Genomic DNA, 20000 nt, shown 5'->3' with positions numbered 1-20000 from the left:
AAGGGGTACACGGGAGACACCGCACACGGATATGGGAGGAAGGAGGGACAATGAAACATATGAGTCACATTGAGAGGGACCAAGAAAAGAGGGTCTTTGATCAAAAGGAAGGACAGAGCGCTTTTGACCAGGAGCTCGAAAGCAAAAAAAAAAAACAGTAAGAAAGCTGGACAAATATGACGAGCGATTGGGGGCAAGGGTTTCAAACCCTCAAGCCGTCAGGAGGGGGCCCCTCGTTAGGAGGGCAATTACCCCTCACCCACCAGCAGGGGACAGGGGGGGACACAGGGACCCCCCGAACGCCTTGGGAGCACTTTATGTAAAGTTTATGTTTTTTATTTATGTTAAGCACTATATGTATTCGGTGAAGAGAGCGGAGGCTCCAACCGGAGGGGGGAATGAGTGTGACATGGGGGGGACTGACAGACGAAAGAAGAAGAAAGATGACAAGGGTTAAAGGTATAAAAATGATGTCGTTAAACGTTAATGGAATGAATAATGCGATAAAAAGGGGCAAAGTGATGTTGAAATGTAAAAAAAGTGAGATGGAAGTGATTTTTCTGCAGGAGACACATTTGGTAGCACAGGGTCATGAGAAACTGAAGAGATTTGGATATGAAAATGCATACTATAGTTCCTTTGAACAAAACCCGAGGAGAGGAGTAATCACGTTAATCAAAAACACAGTCAAATTTGAATTGATCAAGGAAGTAAGAGACAAGGAGGGAAGGTTTGTTCTGGTGAAGGGGAAAATGGAGGGCCAAATGGTTACGTTAGTAAATGTTTATGCACCCCCAGAGAGTGAGAGGGATTTATATGAGACCATTTTTGACATGATAGTGTTGGAACTAGAAGGGATATTGATATGTACGGGAGATTTTAACGTAGTACTGAATCACGACCTAGACACCACGAGTACTAGAAAAGGACGGGCGCCCATCAGTAGATATATGAATATTCAGATGACGGAAATGGGAATTACAGACGTTTGGAGGGAGATGCACGCCATGGACAGGGAATACACACATTACTCACACCCACACGTGACATATGCGAGAATAGACTACTTTTTGATGACGACGGGGGACAGTTACAGGGCACGGGAGAGCAGTATAGGAGTAGCGGACATATCGGATCACAGTGCCATATATCTGACAGTAGATCTAGAAGGGAGACGGAGGAACACGATTTGGAGACTAAATGTAGGAATATTAAATAACAAAGGGGTGGTGAGTCAGATCAAGGAGGAGATAGCCAGATATAAGGAAGAAAATGACAACGGGGCGGTAGACCCGAACATTCTATGGGACACACTGAAGGTAGTGATAAGGGGGAAATTGATGGAAAAAACAGCAATGCTGAAGAAGGCCAGAACGGAGACATATCACAATCTGATAGGGAAGCTGAAGAAGCTAGAGGGGAGACACCAGATATCAAAAGAACAGGAAACGCTCGGAGAAATCAAAGAAGTAAAGGCCAGGATAAATAGGGAATTATTGACGGAAATAGAAAAGAAAGCGAGGTTCATGAAACAAACGTACTATGAAGGGGGACCAAAAGCGACCAGACTGTTGGCTAGGAGAATTAGAACGCAACAGAAGTTGAACACGATACACACAATAAGGGATACAAAGACTAATGAAATATTGAGGGACCCAGCTGAAATAGAGAGGACATTTAGAGAATACTATGAGAAATTATACACACAGCCAAAAGCAGCGGGAGAAGAGTTGTACCCTTCTTGCTGTCTTGTCGTACAGAACTTGTAAGTCGCTTTGGATAAAAGCGTCAGCTAAATGACTAAATGTAAATGTAAATGTAAGAGGAAATAGAAACATATCTGGAGAAGCTAGAGTTACCATCGATAGGGAAAGAACAGAATGAAGAATTAAATAAAATAATTACGGAACAAGAACTGGAAGATGCAATTAGTAGAGCTAAAAACAACAAGTCTCCGGGGAGCGACGGATTCCCATCGGAATTCTACAAGACATTTAGAACTGAATTAGCACCCATGTTAGGGGCGGCGTTCAGACACACGATGGAAGAGGGGAAAATGCCCCCCTCGTGGAAGGAAGCCATAATCACCACGATACCGAAGGAAGGGAAGGATAGGGAATTATGTAGTAGTTTCAGACCTGTGTCCATACTCAACGTAGATTACAAGATGTATACATCGATAATACCAAAAAGATTTGAGACGTTTATGCCAGACATTATAGATGAAGATCAAACTGGATTTATTAAAGGGAGACAGACACAGGACAACGTGAGAAAGACATTACACATAGTAGAGGAGATACAAAAACAAGGGGGTAGCGCGGTACTGATTAGCCTAGATGCAGAAAAAGCGTTCGACAGTGTGAGCTGGACATTTTTATATAAAACATTGATGAGGTTCGGACTGAACGAGAGGGCGATGAAGATGATCAAGGCACTATATCAAGAACCGACAGCGAGGGTTAAGGTGAATGGCAGCTTGACGGATAGAATCAGATTAGAGAGGGCTACCAGACAGGGATGTTGTCTCTCACCGACGCTCTTCGCCGTTTTCATAGAACCACTGGCACAACTGATCAGACAGACCGAGGACATCAAGGGAGTAAGGATAAAGGGAACGGAATATAAACTAGGCCTATTTGCAGACGACGTGATAGTATACATGAGGCAACCAGAAAAGAGCTTCCCGGCACTGATGGATCTACTGAAGGAATATGGCCACTACTCAGGATACAAACTAAACGTGACAAAGACACAGACCTTAGCATGGAACTATTCTCCAACGACGGAAATTAGAGAACAGTACGGGATAAGATGGGACATGGACAAGATTAAATAATTAGGGGTGAACATCACGAGAGGGGTGGAGAAACTGTTTGAGGCGAATTATACACAGATAAATCAGAACATAAAGAGAGACCTAGAGAGATGGACAGTAATGCCCTTGGACTTCAATTCAAGAATAGAGGTCATTAAAATGAACATACTATCAAGGTTACTGTACCTATTCCAGTCACTACCGATACAAATACCACAGAATCAATTCAGGGAGTGGGACAGACTGATATCGAGGTTCATATGGGCGGGGAGAAGACCACGGGTCAGATATAAAACACTACAACTACTGTATCTGAGGGGTACAATTCCCTGACTGTATTGATAAGTATGGTATCATTAAACCACTACCGCTTGATGTACTTTAACTTCTGGCCATACAGTACACGATATCTAAGTATGATGAACACTTTCCCACATATGAAATCAGGTCCACACAAATATAACAGTCGAAGGTTTAATATAGCAAAAGGTATATACAACATTCACTTAATTACATTTATGATTTGAATGCACTTGTAAGGCAAATTAGTATTCGTAGGCAAATCAACACTGAATGTCCAATCTCTGGTTACGCAGGAAGCAAGTATACAACCTGGTTCTTTAGGGAACTATAGCGATGGTACTTAAGGATTATAGCGGGATACTAAAGGGGTCCTGCTGGTTGTAAGTCAGTAAGGGGGGGGTGTTTGGAGAGCCGTCAGCTGCATCCCATCTGGCCAACGATTCCTGGGGAGAATTCAGGTACAGAACACAGTGCCCGCAGGATCTTGATCCACAGATGAATACACTTGGTCCCTCTTGTAGACGGTAGCTGTAGGCTGTAGGTCCACAACGAAGGAGAAGCGAGGCGGCCTCGGTCTGGGTTGAGCGCCGTCTCACCTGGGCTCCTCTCGGGGGTAATTCCAACACTCACCGGCGTTGGCTGTTATCCGCTCCACAAATCAAAGCACCAAAGCAAATAGATATTCTATGCCGTATAGGCTCAGCAGTCGTCCGGGTAGGTAATCCAATGTGCAGGTCCACTCGTCCTCGCCCAGAACTCCTCGGATGAAAGCACCACGCGTGGTCTGCCCAGCCTGGTTAAGACTCTAGATAACGCGAGGAAACGATGGGGGTGCTGCTCACTTTAGAACTCTAACCGAACGATGCACCATACATAATAGACTATTATTAACTTAATAGAAATACGTCCCACTCGACGGTACAGTGCCAAACTATGACAATTCAGCTATGAATTTACACGAGGTCTCAATGCCTATTCTGGGGCCAAATAGGCCATACTGCACCACACGTGGGTCGTGGGTGAGGCTTCACGTCTGTTACTAGGTTGGAGGGTAAAGGACTAATGGACTAAAAGAAAGTTCTACTTTACTTGCGCCATATTTATATGCACGGTGAACAAATAGTACCATTCGTATTTCGGTAGCCGTATTTCGGTAGCCGTATTCCTACGCGGAACCGGGGCTAGTTGGGACATGTTCGTCGGCACTATTGAACTTGACTCAAGGGGCTTGTCTGCTGGCGCCAGGTTCTTGTCCAATGAGAGAATGAACTATTATGGGCTGTAGTAGACTAAAGGGATATTCAGTGTATATGTACAAAGAATATACAAGGGATATCAAACGATATACAAATACTATTAAATATATATCCATAAATAAATATATATATTCGGTTTAATCTGATCCTTCACAACAGCCGCCCCCTAATTAGTCCCACCTAATTAGCTAAGCAGAGACAGATTAACCGCACTGTCTACCACTCAAGGTCCGCTGTAAGGGTCAGTCAACTCACAAAGTCGTGGGGTCATGGTCGTCATCGATAGTGTCTGGGAGTCTTGGCAGTTCTATTAGCCTCGCCACGGGTCGTGTGTAAGTCCGCCCTTGGACGAGCACTTCAGCTGCTCGGACCTTGCCATCGGCACCGGTGATCACTTTGCTTACGCGGCCAGCCGGCCACATAGCTCTGGGTAGTGACTGGTCGATAATCATGACGACTGTTCCTTCTGTCAAATTGTCTCTCTCTTTTGCCCACTTCTGGCGGGTCTGTAGAGACGGTAGATAGTGGAGTAGGAAGCTATTCCAAAACTTGTCAGCCAGTACTTGACTGTACCTCCACATTCTTCGGCCGTTCGCTTCTTCAGGCCTGTACATTGTCTGGGGTAGCGCGGGGTCCAGCCGCCCCATCAAGAGTGTGTTGGGGGTGACTGGGTCGACATCTGCTACATCACTTGAGACGTAACCGAGGGGCTTGGAGTTCAATACTCCCTCGATCTCCGTGAGGACTGTCATTAGGACTTCTTCCGCCACAGTCTGGGCCCCAAGCACGGCGTACAGGGCTGTCTTTATAGAACGTACTTCTCGTTCCCAGGTTCCACCGAAGTGGGGTGCGTTCGGGGGATTAAACTGGAAGTCAATCTGGGATGGAGCGAGGTGGGTCTTAAGTTCTGGGCCCATAGCTTGGAAGCTCTCTCTCAGCTCTCTTTCTCCGCCTTTGAAGTTTGTCCCGTGATCAGACAACAATGTAGACGGTTTTCCTTTCCGCGATGTGAATCTTCGGAAGGCCATAAGGAATGAGTCTGTGCTCATGGTTGGAAGGAGTTCGATATGTATCGCTCTGGTGGTCATGCATTTGAATACAATACCCCACCGCTTCTCGGTTCCTCTTCCTTTCTTTATATACAACGGGCCAAAACAGTCCATACCGGTGGAGTGAAAGGGCTTGTCGCCGAGTCGGAGGCGACAGGGAGGTAGGTCAGCCATCCGGGGTATGCTGGGCTGCGCGCGCCACTTTCGGCAGTCTAGACAGGTTCGCTGGAAGCGTTGCACTGCTTCTCTCCCTTGAAGTATCCAATAGCGACGTCTGATCTCCGCGAAGACTCTCTCTGCCCCTGCGTGGTGCACATCCTCGTCGTATTTCTTTATGATCAGCTCTGTGACCTTGTGTCGGCTGTTCAAGACTATCGGGTACTTAACGTCATCCGGTAGGTCGGGGGCTCTCCGCAGACGACCACCCACTCTGATGAGATTATGGGCGTCACTCTCGGGTGCCAGGTGGAGCAGTCTGCTGTCTGATGGGACGGGCTTTCCTCCCTGTAGACAGTCTAGCTCATCGGGGAACGAGTCTCTCTGGGCTCGTTGTAGTAGAAGAAGTTCTGCTTCTTCGTAGTCAGCTGCTGAAATGTCAGTGGTGGGCTGAATCTCTGGGTGGTGCCACAGGAATGTCTTTAGCTGCGCACTCTGTAGGGTGAGGCAATCATCTATGTTGGGGTCTGTGGAGGCGACTGTGCTCAATCCACAGAACATAGGTTTCTTGTTTTCAGCCTCCTCTTTACTCGCTTCCCGTGGGGTGGGCGTAGGCCACTCTTCTTCCGGGAGCTTGAGGAACTCTGGTCCGTCACTGTAGATGTTGTGACGGGTGAGGTCATCTAGGGACATTCCCCGGGTGATGACGTCAGCTGGGTTGTGTTTGGTGTCCACATACCGCCAGCTTGCTGCTTCTGTTAACTCTTGAATCTCTGTGACTCTGACTCCCACGAAGACCTTGTATCTGCATGAATCAGACTTGATCCATGTGAGTACTGTCGTAGAGTCTGACCACAAGATTGTTCTTTGCACCGGGATGGTGAGTTCACGTTGGATTAACGTGGCTAGATGCGCTCCTGCTAGGGCTGCGCAGAGCTCTAGACGCGGGATAGATTGTTGCTTTCGTGGGGCTATTCTTGAGCGAGCCAGGATGAAAGCGGTGTGTATCTCTCCTCCCTTCTCTTGGGCACGCAAGTAGGCCACAGATCCATAGGCTACTTCGGAGGCGTCGCTGAAGACGTGTAGATCCATCTTGCATGTCTCTGGCCTCACTGTGGGTGGGAAGTAGCTGCGGCGTATGTTGACGCCTGGGAGTGAGCGGAGTTCCGTCTCCCACTCTCTCCATGTGGAGGCAAGGTGTGCGGGTATTGGGTCGTCCCAGCCCTGGTCCTTGTCCCATACTGCTCGTACAATCATCTTTGCCCTGGTGGTGTAAGGTAGAATACATCCCAACGGGTCATATTGTCTGGCGAGTGTTCTGTACACACTCCGTCTGGTGGTCGGTATCGCCGTCGACCTTCCCTGCTCCGTGGTCAGGGGTTTGTGTCTATAGTGGAGCGAGTCTGTTTTGAAGCGCCAGACTAGTCCTAGTGTCATTTCTTGGGCTTCTCCTGGGATGGTCGCCATCCAGGTCTCGCTACTGGCTGCCTTGTCCGCAGGGGAGAGGCTGCGCAATACTTGCGGGTCGCTGCTGGCCCACTGCCTGAGATCAAAGCCGCCTTTGATCAGGGAGGCGCGTAGCTTGAGTAGGAGAGCCTCGGCTTCTTCTTGGGTCGAAACGCTTTGTAAACAGTTGTCCACGTAGAAACTGTTCTTCACACTGTGTCGGACCTCTTCATCTGCTGCTGGTTCCTCTGCGACATGTTTCTGCAGTGCAAATGTAGCACAGCACGGGCTGCATGTGGTTCCGAAGGGGAGGACTTCCCATTGGTAGATGGCTGGGTGCTCATCTCCGATCCTCTCTCTCCATAGGAACCGCAGTAGGGGCTTATCCTCCTCCACTAGTCTCACCTGCAGGAACATCCCTTTGATATCCCCGCTGATAGCCACCTTGTCCTGGCGGAAGCGTAGTAGCACGCCTAGTAGAGAGGGGCCGAGTGTGGGGCCGGGCAAGAGCTCTTTATTCAGATTCTGGGATCCGATCTGGTAGCTGCAGTTAAACACAATGCGATCCTTGCCGTTGTGGTGGACCTTGTGGTGCGGCACGTACCATGATTCGGTCGTCTGATCGGCCTCTTTAATGTCAATCTTCATTACGTGTCTCGCTGTGATTAGCTTCTCAATCTCAGCGTGGTACACACTCTCTTGAGCGGGGTCTTTGGCTAGGCGCCGCTCTGTGTTCAATAGATACCGCTCCGTAGCTTCTTTCGTGGCGTGAAAGGTGGGCATTCCCTCTCGCCTCAGGAGTGGAGTTGCGTATCTCATCACTCCGCTGACTGTGACTTTCTTTGTCCCTTGCTCGAGGAGGTTTATGGCGTAAATGTCTTCTTTAGAACGAATGTCTTTCTTTTCGTTCTTAAAGGGCATTGTCTCTAGTGTCCATAGCCTCTCGACATGCTGCAGGAGAGTGGTGTCTTCTTCTGTCACTCTGGAGTGGAGGCAGCTAGTGGCTGCTGTTCGGTTGAGAGATTTAGCGAGGGGGCCTTGTAGTGTCCATCCTAGGCGGGTCTCGACTGCTGCAGGACAGCCTCTGGGTCCTGTATGGACCCGGTCTATCGGGACTATGAGGTCTGCATGGTCGGAGCCTATCAGCAGGGTCGGGGTGGCGCCGTCTATGAGCGGGATAGGTAGTTGACGCAGGTGCACATATTTATCCATCAGTTTGGCGATGGGGTAGGTGTACTGTGATAGTCCTATTTCTTGGCTGGTGAAAGCATTTGTAATCCTATACCGTCTCTCTGGCTGCCCGCTTGCTGCGATAGTGAAGGAGACATTCTCGCCTTTTATCGTCTTTAAATCTCTTCTTATTGTCCGAATCGTCATCTGGTTTTCGCTCCCCCGCAGTCCCAGCTGGGCCGCAGCGGATGCGAGGAGAAGGGTCTTCTCTGACCCGTCATCAAGGACGGCGTAAGTGTCCATGACTTTATCTTGGTGGCTCAATGTTACACGGACTACCTTTAAGAGCACCTGGGCGCCGCCGCTGCTGGCGGGGTCAATGTACATGACACTTGCCTTTGTGCTGCTCGATGGTACAGGTGCAGGCTTTCTTCTGTTACTGTCGTGTAGGACATCTAGGTGGGCTCCGTCACACCGACTGCACCTCTTCTTTAGGCGGCACTCGACTGCCATGTGACTGCGCGCACATCGGTAACAGCGCCTGTTGGACTTTATCCATTGACTCACTTCTTCTGCATTCATCTTCTTGAACAGGTCACATTGTGACAGCCAGTGTTCCTTCTCGCAGTACGGGCACACCATCTTCCACTTCTCTTTTCTCGAGGGGGTACTGTGGTTCTTACTGCTCGGTACTGATTCTGATTGGTGCATGACAGTCACTGATCTTCTTCCATCGTTTACTCTCCTAGGTCCCTCTCTGGAGCTTGGTGTGCTCCGCACGAATGTATCCAAGCGTAGGCTGCTGACTTCTCTCGTCAGGAAGTCGGCTAAATCGAGGAGGGATGGTTCGGGACCGTTAGGATCACGGTGGTCTCTTTGCCGCCTAAAGCGCTCTTGTCTGGCGTGCGGCAGCTTCTCTAAAATCCTCTCGACGTTAGAGTTGGCGTATAGCTCGTGCATACCCTTTTCTCGTTGCGCTCCCAGCATCCCTACCAGGGACTGCACTTTTATAGACAGGTCGTCTAGTGAGCGATTGTCTGTTGCTGGGGGTAGGCGGTCAATATGCCTTATCTCTTGGATTACGTAATCCCATATACGTCCATATCTCTGGTCCAGCGCTGCTAGAGCCGCGGTGTATGGGGTCGTAGAGGTGGCATAGGCTAGCGCTATATTGTGCGCTCGGGGTACTTTCAGGTGCTTCAGTAATATTGCATACTTGTGGCGTTCGTCAACGACATCCACCATCATTGTCTCTAAGCACATCCGGAGCTCCGTGTACTGTGCTCGATTCTCATGGGTGAAGTCTGGAAACGTCGGTGTGCCAATGTATGACGCCGTGGATGGCTGGCACATCGGTGAGCGTTGGGAGAGAGGCCTCCTAGGCGAGTCTCCTCTTGCGCCTCTCTGTGGGCTGGTACCGGCAGGGTACCATGGCCCGCTGGTCCAGGTGCTGTTCCTCGGGGCTGGTCGTGCGTCATGCTCACCCGTGAATAGAGTCGGGGGTCTGTAGCGCAGCGCCGCAGGGGTATAGCCTGGGCTGTACTGGACCTCCTGGTCCGGTGGAGTACTATGCTGTCGTCGGGTTGGTTCTCCTCCTCTCCCTCTTCTTCTTCTGTCAGGTCCTCTAGATCCTGTAGTCGTTTATTTAGCCTCTCCGCAGTGTATGCTGCTCCTTCCTTGTAGCTGGGTCTCGCTTGGACCGGTCGGGGAAGGGGGTCTGCAGGGGGTATAGGCTCTCTCTGGCGGTCAAGTTCAGGGTCGCTTGGTCGGTTAGGGGATGCTGCCCTTGACTGTTGTCTCGACGAGGCCCTTGAACCCCTGGCGGAGGGAGAGGGTGTTGCCTTGGTGATCAGCTGCTCCATTAGCTGCGCTTGTAGTCTGTCGCGCTCGCCCTGTAGTCTGTCGCGCTCGGCTTCGCGCTGGATGAGAGCGATGTCGCGCTCTGCTTCTCTTTGGGCACCGTCAGCGGCGCGCTTGGTGTCGGACCGCTCTCTTGCCATATTCTCTTCCGTCTGAAGGCGTCTCATCTCCAGGCGTATGTGCTCTTCTTCGCTCCGTTGCTGTGTTTGGAGTCGATCGCGTTCACCCTGAAGTCGATCGCGTTCACCCTGGAGTCGATCGCGTTCGGTAGAGGCTGTCAGGCTGACGAGGAACGCCTGTGACAGCATCCTCTCCGCCTCGCTGGGGGAAGACGCTTGTTGAGGTGAGCCGCTCCTGGCTGTACTCGTTGGGGAGTCCTGGAGCTCTATCTCCTCGGCGCTCTCCTCATCTTGTTCCGTACAGGGTTCCACCTCTGGAGGGTTGTCTTCCTCCCGGAGCTGGTCGGGGACTACTTCTTCGGTATTGGCGGGGGGTAAAGGCATGTCTGTTCCCTCCTGGTCCCCACCGTGAGCTTGGTCAGTTACATTAGAACCCACTAGGGCCTCTGTGGTCGGGGGGTAACCTGGTCGTTAAGGTCAGACATAATTTTACTTTCTACTTTTACCGCGTTTACCGTCTGTAGAAGGCTAGGTAGTTGACTGACAGCGTAATCCTCTAAGTACTGAGGTGTCTGTCGTCTGCGCCGCGGGCGTTCTACGTTAGGAGGACCGTTTCGTGGAGTGTTCATCATAGGCCATTTCAATATTAATAACACTATATTAATATTACACTAGTTACCCTCCGGCTCGAAGGACCAATTGTATCTGAGGGGTACAATTCCCTGACTGTATTGATAAGTATGGTATCATTAAACCACTACCGCTTGATGTACTTTAACTTCTGGCCATACAGTACACGATATCTAAGTATGATGAACACTTTCCCACATATGAAATCAGGTCCACACAAATATAACAGTCGAAGGTTTAATAAAGCAAAAGGTATATACAACATTCACTTAATTACATTTATGATTTGAATGCACTTGTAAGGCAAATGAGTATTCGTAGGCAAATCAACACTGAATGTCCAATCTCTGGTTACGCAGGAAGCAAGTATACAACCTGGTTCTTTAGGGAACTATAGCGATGGTACTTAAGGATTATAGCGGGATACTAAAGGGGTCCTGCTGGTTGTAAGTCAGTAAGGGGGGGGGGGGGTTTGGAGAGCCGTCAGCTGCATCCCATCTGGCCAACGATTCCTGGGGAGAATTCAGGTACAGAACACAGTGCCCGCAGGATCTTGATCCACAGATGAATACACTTGGGCCCTCTGGTAGACGGTAGCTGTAGGCTGTAGGTCCACAACGAAGGAGAAGCGAGGCGGCCTCGGTCTGGGTTGAGCGCCGTCTCACCTGGGCTCCTCTCGGGGGTAATTCCAACACTCACCGGCGTTGGCTGTTATCCGCTCCACAAATCAAAGCACCAAAGCAAATAGATATTCCATGCCGTATAGGCTCAGCAGTCGTCCGGGTAGGTAATCCAATGTGCAGGTCCACTCGTCCTCGCCCAGAACTCCTCGGATGAAAGCACCACGCGTGGTCTGCCCAGCCTGGTTAAGACTCTAGATAACGCGAGGAAACGATGGGGGTGCTGCTCACTTTAGAACTCTAACCGAACGATGCACCATACATAATAGACTATTATTAACTTAATAGAAATACGTCCCACTCGACGGTACAGTGCCAAACTATGACAATTCAGCTATGAATTTACACGAGGTCTCAATGCCTATTCTGGGGCCAAATAGGCCATACTGCACCACACGTGGGTCGTGGGTGAGGCTTCACGTCTGTTACTAGGTTGGAGGGTAAAGGACTAATGGACTAAAAGAAAGTTCTACTTTACTTGCGCCATATTTATATGCACGGTGAACAAATAGTACCATTCGTATTTCGGTAGCCGTATTCCTACGCGGAACCGGGGCTAGTTGGGACATGTTCGTCGGCACTATTGAACTTGACTCAAGGGGCTTGTCTGCTGGCGCCAGGTTCTTGTCCAATGAGAGAATGAACTATTATGGGCTGTAGTAGACTAAAGGGATATTCAGTGTATATGTACAAAGAATATACAAGGGATATCAAACGATATACAAATACTATTAAATATATATCCATAAATAAATATATATATTCGGTTTAATCTGATCCTTCACAACAACTACCAAAGGAAGAGGGAGGGATGGCAGTACCCAGCCTACAAGATTATTACTATGCAGCACAACTGAGAGCAGTGACGTGCTGGTGTAACGACAGATATGAGGCAAGATGGAAAGACATTGAAAAAGAAGGGGAGGGATACAAGGTACAAGCTCTGGTGGGGGATAGGGAACTATTTAAAGAAAAAGAGGGACTATTAGATCCAATCACCAAATGCACCTTGACCATATGGAACAGAGTAGTAAAAACACACAAATTGGAGAAGCAGTCAGGGGTCCTGAGATGGGTAGCACATGACAAGAGATTCAAACCAGGGAGGTTAGACCATGGATTCAGAAGGTGGGAGAGGGGGGGGGGCAACAGCAATATGCAAAATGATAGAGAAGGGAGAAATGCAGACACTACAAAAATTAAAGGAGAAATTTGGACTAGAAAACAGGGACCACTTCAGATATCTACAGGTTAGAGACTACTACAACAAAGAAATAAGGGGGGCCAAAGACGAGGAACAGAATGGAATAATAAAGATGATAGTATGGGCATACGAAGGGGGACAAGGAAGAGTAATATCAGCAATATACCGGGCTATAATGACCAGCAAGGGACACACAACCGATTATATAAGGGAGAAATGGGAGAGAGAACTAGAGATAGGAATAACAGGGAAGGAATGGGGGAACATATGTGAGGTACAACATTCAACAACAGGATCGAGAATATGGAAAGAATTTGGATGGAAAAACATAATCAGATTCTTTATAACCCCAGAGCTGAAGGGAAAATATGCACCAACACAAAAAGCATGCTGGAGGATGTGTGGGAAGGAGGGGGCAAATCACACGCACATATTCTGGGGATGTCAGAAGCTGAAGGGCTATTGGGAGGAGATAGGGGAAGCAATGATCAGAATATTAGGATACGGGCTACCACAAACAGGACTGGTGCTTTACTTAGGAGACCTGACACACGAGGGAATACAAGGGGGGGACAAATATTTAATAAAGATAATGTTGATAGCGGCCAGAAAAGCAATAACGAGACTGTGGTACAAGGAAGACCCACCGACAATAGCAAAATGGGTAGGAATAGTGGAAGAAATACAGGATATGGAAAGGATAACACACATGCTGAGGTTACAGGAAGAGAAATTTGGGGAAAGATGGGGAAAGTGGGAGGATTATAAAAGGAACGAGAACGACATCACAGAGGAAGAACCAAATGCAACACAAGAGAGCGAAGGGTAAAGGAGGAAAGATGTTCAAGCAGGGTCTATGAACCCATGTCACACACCTGTACTTTAGTTAATATTTTCTATTTTGTTTTTTGGATATTACAAGTGCTGAATGCTTTTATTCCTTATTATTTATGTCTGTTTAACGGTGTGATATTAAATATTCAGGGATGAGGTGGTTTGTGTATGGGTGAACCAAAAGGCAAAGTGAAAGTTAATAAACAAGAGAAAAAAAAAAGAAAGGACGAAGGAGAAGGGAAGAAAGAAGCTCAAGGAGGGTCTCTGGACCCAGATCACACATACAAACCTTAGTCAGCATTTATCGTCCTTGAGTAGGAATTACCTGTTTATGCCTGTTTAAGGGAGATACACAATCAACCTTTATATCAAATACCTAGAAAACAACAGTAGGGGAACCAGACAACTAACCATGTGATACCCATGTAAATATTTATGTGCACTGTTTTTTCTTTTTGTTTTTATTGTGATGCTAGTTTCTTCATTTTTTATTATTTATTTTTTGTAAGTGCTGTCTGTCTAAATAACTGTTAATAAAAAATGTAAGTTTAAAAAAAAAAGAATAAGTGAACACAAATGTGCTGTGAGAAATTCAGATGTCAAGTCGTCGGTAGCTCGACATTTCTCTAAGTGTAAACATACCGTCAACGATCTCAAATATATGGGACTAGAGTTAGTACTCAGGCCAGCACGAGGTGGAGACAGACACAAGCTGCTGTTGCAACGTGAATGTTATTATATCCACCTGTTCAATTGCATCGAACCTAGAGGAATGAATGAAGAGAACGTGTTAACCTGTTTCCTTTAACCTCCTTACTCCTACATTGTTATTTCTGGTCTGATTAAAGTTGTTGTTTGTTGCCAAACTAGAGGCATGCTTCACAAAGATGCCCAATGGATAATTTGAAACTAATTAATTAATTAATTACGTAAAGTGGCTCAATCAGCCCTATAAATTAATGGGCATGTTATATGTTATCAAGTTTCTGGTAATTTAGTTTTGTTTTGTTTTGTATTGTATTGTTTATAATATAGATTGGTGTTAGATATAGATATATCTATATATATGTATAAATTATGATTGGACTCTATTTTGATAGGTCATTCATTTGGTCATATTGCACAGGCACACCTGTGTTGTGATGTCATTTCCTGCCGTGTCAATTACCTGCCAGGTGTATTTAACCATCACCTTGAATGTATTTCCAGTGCTAGCCATACCACTGAAGAAGGACATTGTCCGAAACATGTCTGCTTTTTATTCAGGCTGCCATTAAAAAACATTGAACCTGTGAGTGCTGGTCCGGCTACCCTGCTTTGATATACTGAACTTTATGGGATTACAGCACCCAGTGTGAGAACTTGTGAGCGCGGTCTAACTTGACTACAACATGTATTTACAAATAAGTGTGTGTGTACTGCGTGTGTGTTTGTGTGTGTGTATGTTTGTGGGCCTACATATTATATTATGTGTGCGTGTGTTTATATCAGCTATTATTGGCAGCTTGGTGGAGAAGGAGGTCCTGTGTTCAGTGCTTCTTGGCCCTGATACATTTGATTCCCTGTTTATGTAATATAATTTGTGTAACCAAATAAAGTATTCAAAAATGTGTACTGTGTGTGTGTGTGCACTGTGTGTACTGTGTGTGTGTGTGTGTGTGTGTGTGTGTGTGTGTGTGTACTGTGTGTGTGTGCGTGTGTGCGTGTGTGCGTGTGTGTGTGTGTGTGTGTGTGTGTGTGTGTGTGTGTGTGTGTTCTTCCTCTCAGGTGGTTGGTTCCTCTCCGGCCCGGAGTCTCTTTGTTCCTCTGCTGGAGGGGGCGGGTCTTTCCCCTATGGCCCTCTGACATCACATCCCCATGGTTACAAACACCACTACCCACCCAGACACACCCCCTACCCCACCCCCTACCTGACACCCCACCCACACTCAGCAGGTAGGCTTCACTGTGTGTGAATGAATGAATGAATGAATGAATGAATGAATGAATGAATGAATGAATGAATGAAAACTTTATTTAACAGATTGCAGAATGGGTACAATACAGTACGGCTCAATACACCGTAAAATATAATCTACTCAATTGGGAAAACCTATATCAAAAACCTATATCAAAATGTCTGTCTAGTTTTTAAAATAAAGTGTGGATTGGCTCCTCCTCCTTTGTCCGGTTTCATCAACCTCAAGTCTGCCTCAACCAGGAACACTAGAGGTGCAGCAAGGGGGGACTGTACAATCCCTTTAAAAAAAAGTGTATTTAGCCAGGCCGTCTTTTCATACAGAGCATCCCACCAATGGAACTCAATTCCTCAAACAATTAGAGTGTCCACATCATACCATTCATTCAAGTGCAGGGTTAGGGAATGGCTCATTGAAAACCAGCACTGTCAACACTGAGGTGTCTGTGTGTGGATATGGTGCGTCTGTCTATGTCTGGGTCTCTTAATATGTCATGATGTGCTCTGTCCTTGTGTCCATGACTGTATTGTGACCTGTATCCCTATCGTATGTCTATGTGCTTTTGTTGTGTTTTTATTCTAATGTTATTTATCTTGATTTTATTCTGTTTTTATTGCTAACCCTTTTTTCACACAGGATTTTAGCCTGTACCTTCTGGCAGGGGGACTGCCAATGGAAAATAGCCTTTTGGCTAAAATTGGGTGCATTTACAGTTGTAAAATGTTTTATTAATGTACACTGTCACCCTTGAACAAATAAATTAAACCTAAACCTACACACAATTGTTAAGGGGATGCAGACCAGAGAAAGACGTTTGTCTTGTTTACATCAGGGTCCCCCATTTTCAATTCATAGTGACATTTATGACATACAAGACATCATGACATTTATGGCATAGGGACATACACAACATACATGACATTTATGGCATAGGGACATACATGACATACAGGGGGGACCCTGATGGGGGACCCTGATGTAAACAAGACGAAAGTCTTTCTCTGGTCTGCATCCCCTTAACAATTGTATGTATTGAGCTGTACTGTACTGTACCCATTCTGCAATCTGTTAATAAACTTTTCAATCAATCAATCAATCAGGTATTTAGTACTGTTACATTTGTGACATATACGATATTCAAATATACAGTACTGTTACCCATAGATCCTGACAGAGTATATACATATGATGGGGAGGGGACTGTAGAATTTTTTTCATATTTAAGCCAAATAATATATATAATATATTTCTCCCTCCCTCGCTCTCTTTCTCCCTCTCTTTCTGAATATTACACACACACACAACACAAATATATATACACACACACACACAGTGGTTGCCTGCAGGAGGTCTGGTTTGATTATGAATCAGAGAGAGAGAGAGATAGATAGAGATATGGCCTGATGTCGCCGTCGGAGCGTTTCTCAGCGTCTTGCAAGATATTGCTGACATGGCAGAACATACATGTATACAGTAGCCTGTGGCTCGGCCCATCAAACACAAGCAGTACAGTATGATATGACACGGCAGAATATACAGTATGGCTCCCCACACACACACACACACACACACACACACACACACACACACACACACACACACACACACACACACACACAGCGGCATCACTTATGAAAAGTTATTAGGTTATTAGGTACTCACAGTCACCATTGTTGCAGCTGACGCTGCAAAGTAAAGTAAAGCAACGTCCACAATCACAAAGTTCTCCAAGTCCTGTGGGTATTCAGGTATTCTCCTAAACTCTTCTGCAGCTGAGCGAATTTCAGGTCTCCTCAATGAATTAATTAATTAATTAAAAGCAATTACAAAATGACGTACAATGGTTATTAATCAAAGCTATAAATTGTCCAAAGGTTAGAAGAGTATCAAACTTTGAAGGGCGTTCCAAGAGTATGGAGCATTAACAGAGAAGACAGTTTCTCCTAAATTAGAACACGCTCAGGGAACCTTAAGCTTGTATTGAGTGAGTTTGATAGAATCCAGAATTCTAATCCAACATTGTTGTAATGTGAGTGGGTTTCTTACCAACAAGAGCTTTGAAAATAAACAAATACCAATGTTTATTACACCTCTCTGCAAGAGCGGGCCTTTAACCAAACTATATTTCTCCTGAGGGACCTTTAACCAAACTATATTTCTCCTGAGGGGCCTTTAACCAGACTATATTTCTCCTGAGGAACCTTTAACCAAACTATATTTCTCCTGAGGGACCTTTAACCAAACTATATTTCTCCTGAGGGGCCTTTAACCAGACTATATTTCTCCTGAGGAACCTTTAACCAAACTATATTTCTCCTGAGGAACCTTTAACCAAACTATATTTCTCCTGAGGAACCTTTAACCAAACTATATTTCTCCTGAGGAACCTTTAACCAAACTATATTTCTCCTGAGGAGCCTTTAACCAGACTAAATTTCTCCTGAGGAACCTTTAACCAGACTATATTTCTCCTGAGGAACCTTTAACCAAACTATATTTCTCCTGAGGAACCTTTAACCAAACTATATTTCTCCTGAGGGGGAGCCTTAACCAAACTATATTTCTCCTGAGGAACCTTTAACCAAACTATATTTCTCCTGAGGGGCCTTTAACCAGACTATATTTCTCCTGAGGGGCCTTTAACCAAACTATATTTCTCCTGAGGAACCTTTAACCAAACTATATTTCTCCTGAGGGGCCTTTAACCAAACTATATTTCTCCTGAGGGGCCTTTAACCAGACTAAATTTCTCCTGAGGAACCTTTAACCAAACTATATTTCTCCTGATGAGCCTTTAACCAGACTAAATTTCTCCTGAGGAACCTTTAACCAGACTATATTTCTCCTGAGGAACCTTTAACCAAACTATATTTCTCCTGAGGAACCTTTAACCAAACTATATTTCTCCTGAGGGGCCTTTAACCAGACTATTTCTCCTGAGGGGCCTTTAACCAAACTATATTTCTCATGAGGAACCTTTAACCAAACTATATTTCTCCTGAGGGGCCTTTAACCAAACTATATTTCTCCTGAGGGGCCTTTAACCAAACTATATTTCTCCTGAGGGGCCTTTAACCAAACTATATTTCTCCTGAGGAACCTTTAACCAAACTATATTTCTCCTGAGGAACCTTTAACCAAACTATATTTCTCCTGAGGAACCTTTAACCAAACTATATTTCTCCTGAGGAACCTTTAACCAAACTATATTTCTCCTGAGGAGCCTTTAACCAAACTATATTTCTCCTGAGGAACCTTTAACCAAACTATATTTCTCCTGAGGAACCTTTAACCAAACTATATTTCTCCTGAGGAACCTTTAACCAAACTATATTTCTCCTGAGGGGGAGCCTTAACCAAACTATATTTCTCCTGAGGAACCTTTAACCAAACTATATTTCTCCTGAGGGGGAGCCTTAACCAAACTATATTTCTCCTGAGGAACCTTTAACCAAACTATATTTCTCCTGAGGAGCCTTTAACCAAACTATATTTCTCCTGAGGGGAGCGTTGCTGTAGTTCAACTCTTGGTAGCTTGTTTTTCAAGTCTAACCATCCCCTCTCCTCCTCTCCTCCCCCTCTCCTCCTCGCCTCTCCTCCTCCCAGTCTCTCTCTCCGAGGGCCTCCAGGTCTTCTCAGGAAGTCCAGACGGGTGGAGCTCCTCCTCTCCTCCTCGACCCTCCACCTCCCACCAGCTGGACAACAGCTCGCCCCCCGCTCCTCCTCCCAACTCCAGGTAAACATTCAAATTTGACATTTTATCAACCAGTCTATTAACTGGAATGCTGCATTTGATTATAACTCGGAGGTCAGAAACTCTGACTTCCTACTGGGAAAAATCTAATAAAACAGTGCGTCAACTCGGGAGTTCCTAGTCATCAACTCGGGAGTTCCTAGTCATCAACTCGGGAGTTCCTAGTCGCAAACTCGGGAGTTCCTAGTCGCAAACTCGGGTGTGATCTTTCAACCCACAGTTCAAGTAATTTCACATGGTATGAACGTTGATGTTGTTATTAGCAGTTTACGAGTACATAGTACACGAGTACATCTGTTTTAACATTCTCAGAGACCGGCGGCTGGGTGGCGCAGCGGACATTGCGCTCGTCACCAACGCAAGAGACACCGGGTTCGACTCGTTGCCTCCGGCTTGGGCCAGCCGTCATACTAACTTAATTGGCAGAGTTAGGGTGGAAGTCGATGGGTGGTAATCTGGACGTTGTGGACAACGACTCCTACAGGTCGGTTGGGGACGCCTGCACAGCAGAGACAGGAAGTAGCGGGGGTAGTGTGAGCCTCCAACACGTTACACCTCGCCACTGAGAGTCCGCGCTGGCAGGTGAAAAGATGTGACAGGCTGCCTCCTCGTGTATCGGAGGGGACACGTGATGCAAGGCTTCTATCCTCCCTACAACCGGCCAGTGGGGGGCATATGCGAGCAACGTTCAAGACAGGGGAGGGGAGAATTGGCACAGTGGAATTGGGATGGGAGAAAAATAGAAAAAGAGGAGAAAAAAGTG

At 46.5% G+C, this 20000-nt stretch overlaps 1 protein-coding gene across 1 annotated transcript in view; it reads left to right on the top strand.

Annotated features, from left to right (window-relative positions):
* Window positions 1-20000, top strand: part of tbx19 (T-box transcription factor 19) — a gene marked incomplete at its 5' end in the record, with an annotated part of 56977 nt that overhangs the window by 35747 nt on the left and 1230 nt on the right. The window contains 2 exons of the mRNA XM_084322428.1: window positions 15293-15460; window positions 19090-19219. Coding sequence (XP_084178554.1) covers window positions 15293-15460; window positions 19090-19219 — 298 coding nt within the window. The remainder of the gene's footprint in view (window positions 1-15292; window positions 15461-19089; window positions 19220-20000) is intronic.

The sequence above is a fragment of the Notolepis coatsorum genome (genome assembly GCF_963971535.1).
Source record: "Notolepis coatsorum genome assembly, chromosome: 1".
In the NCBI taxonomy this organism is placed as follows: Eukaryota; Metazoa; Chordata; class Actinopteri; order Aulopiformes; family Paralepididae; genus Notolepis; species Notolepis coatsorum.
This window is presented reverse-complemented; position numbering and strand designations above follow the sequence as displayed.